The sequence below is a fragment of the Pteropus alecto genome, unplaced genomic scaffold (genome assembly GCF_000325575.1).
Source record: "Pteropus alecto unplaced genomic scaffold, ASM32557v1 scaffold134, whole genome shotgun sequence".
In the NCBI taxonomy this organism is placed as follows: Eukaryota; Metazoa; Chordata; class Mammalia; order Chiroptera; family Pteropodidae; genus Pteropus; species Pteropus alecto.
Window position 1 is genome coordinate 295798 of NW_006436283.1, and position 6696 is coordinate 302493.

Genomic DNA, 6696 nt, shown 5'->3' on the forward strand with positions numbered 1-6696 from the left:
CGCCCTGCACGGCTGGGGGCGCAGCGACCCCACCCCTGCCTCCTCTGGCTCCGCCCCACCCCGCCTCCGGACCTGCATTGGCTGTGGCTGCAGTGTCACCGCCCTCGGTCCCACCCATGGGGCCGCCTCCCGTCCGGCATTGGGTGCAAGGCAGAATCCTCGCGGGTGGACGTCGGCCTAGGGGCGGAGACGAAAGCGAGATGGACGGGCAGCCCAACCAATGAAAAGGCACAGCTTTCCCTAGCAACTGCGGCCGGCCAATGGCGGAGTGGGGCGGGGTCGCGCGCTGTCAGGTGGCGGGCGCGCGGGGCGGCGGAGATCCACGAACAGCGGGTCCCCGAGTCCAGGGCTCCCGCCGCCACCTCTGCGCCGTGCTGCGGGGCCGGGCATGGGCGCGGGCGCCGGCGGTCGCACCATGAGCGCCGTGGGCAGCCCGGTCCGCGCCTACGACTTCCTGCTCAAGTTCCTGCTGGTGGGCGACAGCGACGTGGGCAAGGGCGAGATCCTGGCGAGCCTGCAGGACGGCGCGGCCGAGTCTCCGTACGGCCACCCGGCGGGTGAGCGCGAGGCCGTGGGTGCGGGGCTGGAGTTGCAGGAAGCGCAAGACTGCGGGCAGACCTGAAAAAAAAACGGGAGAGCCCCGCACTACGCGGCGCCCCCGGCGACAACCCCGTTCCACACGTGGGTGACCCAGGCTTCTCGTGGGGGGCCTGGCGCGGGCACAGAGGCGCGTCCTCCATCCTCTCGCCGCGGCCAGCGCGCGGGGGGGAGCGAGCGTCTGGGCAGGGGAGGCAGTCTTCCCGACCTGGGGGTGAGTGCGAGGCGGAGGAGAGGTGGGGACCACGCAGCCGGGGTTTGGGGTGGGGCCCACAGGAAGGCCCGCGTGAGCGCGACGCATTTGGAAAGAGCGCGTGGGGGTGCGGCGTCGACGGGAGCAGATCAGAGCGTGGGACTGAGCGCAGCGGGCGCAGGCTGCCAGGTGGCGGCTCTGCGCGTGAGTAGGATGGAGCCGGAGGGAGCCAAGATACAAGACGATTGGTCCGGAGGCTTCTCCAGGGTTCCCGGAGTACCGGAGGCGCTCCTCGCCCTGGTGGACAGGCCTGGGAGGGCAAGAAACCCAAGCGACCCTCGAGACTCTGCGGCCGAGGAGGTGCAGGAGGGTTTGGCTTCCAGGTGGAGGGGGGCCAGAGCAGCACAGCGGGCAGGGTAGGAGAATGCGGGTGGGGGGTGCTAAGTTTGAAATTTGAGACCCACAATCTAGAGAGAAAAAGCGAGGGAGAGGGCAGGGGGAGAGGAGAGGAAAGCGCGCTGGGCGGGAACCTGGGCTGTGGTAGGGGGTGGCAGGCACAGACGGGAGTCAGGGTCTCCACCTTCCACTGCTGCCGTGGTGACCCAGACTCAGAGGCCATGGAAGAAAGCCCAGCGCGATCACCTTGTAGCTGTCATCTCAGGGGTGCAAGCCCCTGTCTCCTGGGCTTGCAGTCTGGTTCCTGACGGCAGAAGAGGGCTGCCCAGGGAGTGGGCTCTGATGTTGGAGGAGCCTGGGCGTGCTTCGGGCCCTGACCAGGCGTGGCAGAGTTAAAAGACAGTGCACAGGGAGAATGTCTGGGGGTGGAGGTGGTGTGGGGGGGCTCACCAGGAGATAAACTGCACCTGGGCAGAGGAGGAGAGCATTTGCCTCACTCCGCAGAGGTGTACGGCATCCCTGAAGGGCCAAGGTTGAGGCAGGCCCCTGGGAGGACTACGTGGGGTCAGCGTACCTGAAGAGGAAAGATGGTCTGCGGAGTCAGAACACCCGAGTGGCCTAGGGGAGACAGTTGGGGAGAGTTTGAGATGATAGGCATAAGCCTTATGCCTATCATAAGCCAAGGATGAGAATCTAGACTCATTCTCAACCAAAGTAGACAGAAGCCACCTGGAGGTCTCATGAAAATGCGCATTATGATAGATTCTAGGACTTTGTTGTCCACAGTAATGAGGCTTTGTGAATTTAAAGTAGTTAGAATGAAATACAGTTAAGTTCCGTTAGCCATGTTTCAAGTGCCCAACAGCGACACGTGGCTAGTGACTGCCCTATCGGAAAGCACAGACTGGCAGTTCTGCTGGGCAGTGCTGCCCAGGAGTTGAGGCTCCAGGAGGGCAGAGGCTGTTTCCTCCTGGGCTGGGTGCTCAGGGCAGGCTCAGTGACGGGAGGGGCCACAGTGGGCGTGAAGGAGTAAAGCACAAATAAAGCACAAATAAAGCACGTTGCGGCCTTAACCTCGTGTGTTGAGGGGCAAGCTGTGGACCACTTTGCATTCTCTAGCAGGTGAGCAATGTGCGGCAAACAGGAACGTGGAAGAAATGTTTGTAAACATCTTTCTGGGTGGTTTGGACAAGGGCTTGGCTGTGCATCTGCTGCATTGCTTTCTTTTTGGTACGTGCTGAACTATGGACTTCTGAAAACAATGCTTTCTTCTAAAGTTAATGCTTTCGTCTCAAGTTTTTCCTTGACACAGGGAGGATTTGGGCTAAAAGATACCTTCCACAAAAGCTTTTGCTATCAGCTTGGTTTGAGACTCTGCGGGAAAGAATTGATGTCACAGATGTGCCCTCCTGGGTTTTTAATTTGCCGAAAGCTTCCTCTAGGGTTAAGAAAAGAGATTATGAAAAACGATAAGAAGTTGGAACCATTATTGGTATTATTTTAAAGACATGTTTCACTTCGGAACCGTATCGATGCTTCTGGCACTTCCCGCTTCACAGTTCTGCTCCCCTCCACCTGCCCGGCACCCGAGTTTCACATTGCCCAGTTCACAACACACTGTCACCGGGCGCCACGGTGGCTGCAGAGCAGACGTGGCCGGGCGGGCACAGCCTTGGTCCTGCCCGGCTGCACTTGCTCACTCTTCACAGGCCCGGGTGAGCAGGCTCCCTAACACGCCCGGTTGGGTCAAGAGAAGCAGCAGGGCGCGTGGGGCTTGGGGGTGTGTCATCCAGAGTTTGCAGGCCTGGGATGCTTCACACTAAGAGATTTTACGGGGAATCCTTGTTTGGAACTTCCTCCCCAGGCTCCTTCAGCTTATCTGCAGAAGACGGGGAGGCGTGTGTAGGCAAACATTGGGAAGGACGCCTTACAAGGCATCCCGGGGACGTCAGCTCACCCCTTTCTGATCAGCCTCCATTCAGCTTCCTCCTGGGAGGCCTGGGCCGCATTCCCCACCGGTCCCGGGGCACCTCCCTCTCCTGCCCAACTGCCGGCTATCCCCAGGGCGCCAAGCTCTCCGAAGCTTGTCCAACCATCTGCCCTGCGGTGGCTCAAGATGCTGCCAACTGGGCCCCTTCGTGGCCCGCGTGCCTTGTGAGCTCGAGGTGCTGCATTTTGGGTCTTTAAGATGTGTCGCTGCCTTCGGTCTGTCAGCAGCCGCCTCCAGTTCCAGAGAGTCTGCTCGCCCCGCTTCTCTGAGGGACTGCCCCGGCGGTCTCTGATTGCTCCCACCGGAGCGCGCGTGCCTGCAGCTTGGCAGTTTCTCCTGCTTCGACGTTCCTTTCATCTGGGCCACCAGGGGACAGGGGTCGGGGCTCCGGGGTCCCGGGCGGACCAGTTGAGATTCGGCGCACTCATGCCGGAGCGTCAGAGTTCTCAGCGACACCTTAGAGGAAGCAATGCAATCTTCACACGGTGATGTATAATGTAAATATGTTTTACATACTTTTGCGTGCGTTACACATGTAAGATAACGCACACATACACGTTTTCACCTGTATTCCTCTTCGACTACAGGCAAGGACTCCTTGATGAGTTTATCGGTGAAGAGTGGGTTGTTTCATCTTGTTTAGTTCTCTGCTGTGTAGACTCATGAGGCAGGAGGCGACCTGAGCGATTCTTCAGCCGGTTTTGTCTTTGTCACAGCACATTCTCCCTTTCGCAGACTTTACGATTGCAGTCGATCACGTGTCGCGTCTGAGAGTCTGGCCTTGTGCTTTGTCCTTCCTGACGTGGATTTGTATTCCAGGCCTCGAACCCCTCGAAACATACTATGCAGCTTGGAGTCCAGTGTCTAGGCCCCGCCTCGTCCAGCAGACAAGGGTCCTTTGCCAATGGGGGACCTACAACGTGACTCGCGTCCTCTGGATGGAGGGAGTGAGAGGCTGTCACGATTCTAGGAGCGCGGGGGGGACGCATTCAGGGGACCACAGTCTCATGGGCGGCATCACTGCCCAGAGCCGAGCACAGTGGGTTCCGGCCCAGGTCTGTGCCTGGCTCCTTGATATTCCCACGGACGCCGAAAGTCCTGCCTGAGACCACCCACCGATGGGCACGCCTTAGGGGACAGTCCCATGAAGCTGCTTTTGGCGGACCACGTGGGACATCACCGACCTGGGTTTTCTGAGCTCACAGAGGCCTTGGGTGGGTGGTGTGTGCCAGCCTCTTACAGCTAATAATTAATGGTTACCCTCCCCCAAATGTGACTCAGCCGAGTCCGCTCATGAATTTGGATCCCACGGTGACTCGTGACAAGACTGGCATTCTGTTTGATTAAAAATAAAACTGAAAACAAGGTTGTGGAGGTGGACACATAAGGACACACCCTGAACTCGGGCTGACCCCAACACGTCTGGTCAAAAGCTGCGTGTTGGGGTCAGCCCTGGGGAAAAGCAACTCGGTCCATGCGAAGGGCACGAAACCCTCTCTCAGGTTCGGAAGCTCTGACTGGACGTTGGAGCAGTTTCCCTGCAGTTCAGTGGCGAGCACGTTCCAGAAGCTAGCCCGCCGCACACCTGTGGGTTTAAATAGTGTCATGTTGGTGTGACGCCTGAGGTGGCGAAGCCCACATCCTCAGACCCAGGTCAGTCACAGGACCAGCCAGGAGCCCGTGTAGGCCCTGAGCTCCCCTCCCCGAGGGCTGGGAGGCCGGGTGTTGACTCGGCTGTCGGTCGATGTGCTCGTTTCCACGAACGGGGTTTAACGCAACAGAAACCTGCGCTCCAAGTCTGGCTGCGGTGCCAGCGGCCGCGCTCCCCGCCTTTCCAGCCCTGGTGCTGCCGGCGTCCTCGGAGGCCTTCGGCCTGTGCCAGCATCACCCCAGTCGCTGCTTCCGCGGCCACCTGGCCTTCTCTGAATCCCTCCGTCCTTGTCGGACACCCGTCCCAGGGTTAAGGCCCCCTCTCATTCAGTGTGCCCTCATCTCACCTCGATTTCATCTGCAAAGACTCTGCTTCTAGAACATCACATTCAGGTTCAGGTGGACATGGGTTCTGGGGACACTGGTCCACCCAGGACTGATGGTAACATTGCCAAGATGGTGTCCTTCTCACGAAGGGGGCTCTGGGGACCCTGGCCCCATGGGACTCTCTTCTCACGGCTCCAGCCCTGGGATTCCCGGCCATCATCCCTGGCTCCATGGGGCCACCTCCCAGCACCAGCCCCAAAGGCAGGCTGCATGTCTGAGTGTTTCCGTGCCGGGTGTCTCCATGGGACCCTGTGGTGACACCGGGCTTGTCCCACTAAGTCACCTGTGCTCGTGGTTGGGACCTGTGTGGGATACAAGACTTGGCTAGCCCCAGAGGCGCCCAGGAGTCTGCATCTGCCTGCGCCATGACTCCTGGGAGCCGCTGTGTTGGTTATGTCTCTGCATGCGGTTTCCCTTCCCCTCGGCCTGGTGTGCGGCGCAGCTCACGCGCAGGGAAGTCTGTTCCTCTGCGTCTTCACCGGAGCTTGCATTGGATGGCTGCCACCGTAACCATGATAGAGAACAGCCCCATCCCCACACCGCCCGCCCACCCAGGCCTGCAGCCCCTGACCGCTCACGGTCCTGTGGTCCTGCCCTGGGAGAATGCCTGAGAATGGCGTCGGTCGGTGTACCCTCTCTGACATTTGGGGCCCGGCAGGCCCTCTTGGTGGCCAGAGCCCAGGTTCCAGCAGTGCCCCAAGTTCAGGGGTGGCCCTGCGATTCGAAGGTGACCAGGACTCTGGAAAGAGGGCTCCTGGTAGGGCCCCAATGTTGGTCAGGAGAGGGTCTCCCCGTTTTGCTCGTGGGAGTGCAGGGTGCCAGTCCCGGTGGTGCTGGGTTGGTGGGGCTGGTTCCCTCGCTGCAGGGGCTCAGCGTCCCGGGCAGGACGATGGGCCCTCAGGTGGGGCGCCTGACGGAGGTCGGCCCCTGCTGGGGAGGCCATGGGGGAGTTTAGGCCCCAAAGTGGGGGGCGAGTGGTTCAGGGCTGCTAAGTGCTCAGCCGCGTGGACGAGCTGGGGCCGTGGAGACAGACGAGGCGCCCGGACCACCGCCCCCCAGTCTGGGGCACCCGGGTCCCCCGCTTCTGTGTTTCAACAGAGAAGCCAGGAAAGGGGACCGTGCAGCAAACGCGCTTTCCTCTTTAAGAGGACACGCACGGGTCCTGCGAGAGCGGAGGACCTGCTCCCCCACGGGGCCTCCCCTGGGACCCGGCCGTGACCGCACAGTCAACATGCGCTGTCTGTGGGTAGAACACGCACATGTGTACGTTTCGAGCTGAAATCCACGTGACACGCAGCTAACCATTTTAAAGTGAGCGATTCACAACCTTGTGCAGCCCCCACTTTCTGGTTCCAGCCGCTTTCCTCACCCCCAAGGACCCCCCTCCCAGCCCCCGGGAGCCGCCTGCCAGCCTTCGCTCTAAGACACGCTTCACGCTTCTCAAAAGTCGGGTTCCCAAAGATAGATTGTTTGTAAAAGGCAA

The 6696-nt window shown here is 60.5% G+C and overlaps 1 protein-coding gene and 1 long non-coding RNA gene across 4 annotated transcripts in view; both read left to right on the forward strand.

Annotated features, from left to right (window-relative positions):
* The first annotated feature begins 299 nt into the window (after window positions 1–299).
* Window positions 300–6696, forward strand: part of RAB40B (RAB40B, member RAS oncogene family) — a 21214-nt gene continuing 14817 nt past the window's right edge. For all 3 annotated transcript variants that reach the window (XM_025047176.1, XM_006912133.3, XM_015589803.2), the window contains exon 1: window positions 300–557. In XM_025047176.1, coding sequence (XP_024902944.1) covers window positions 389–557 — 169 coding nt within the window. In that variant the 5' untranslated portion in view covers window positions 300–388. The remainder of the gene's footprint in view (window positions 558–6696) is intronic.
* On the forward strand, window positions 1321–4541 carry LOC112480037. Its single transcript, XR_003046469.1, has 2 exons — window positions 1321–3673; window positions 3764–4541. It is a non-coding gene; the product is annotated as an uncharacterized LOC112480037 (long non-coding RNA).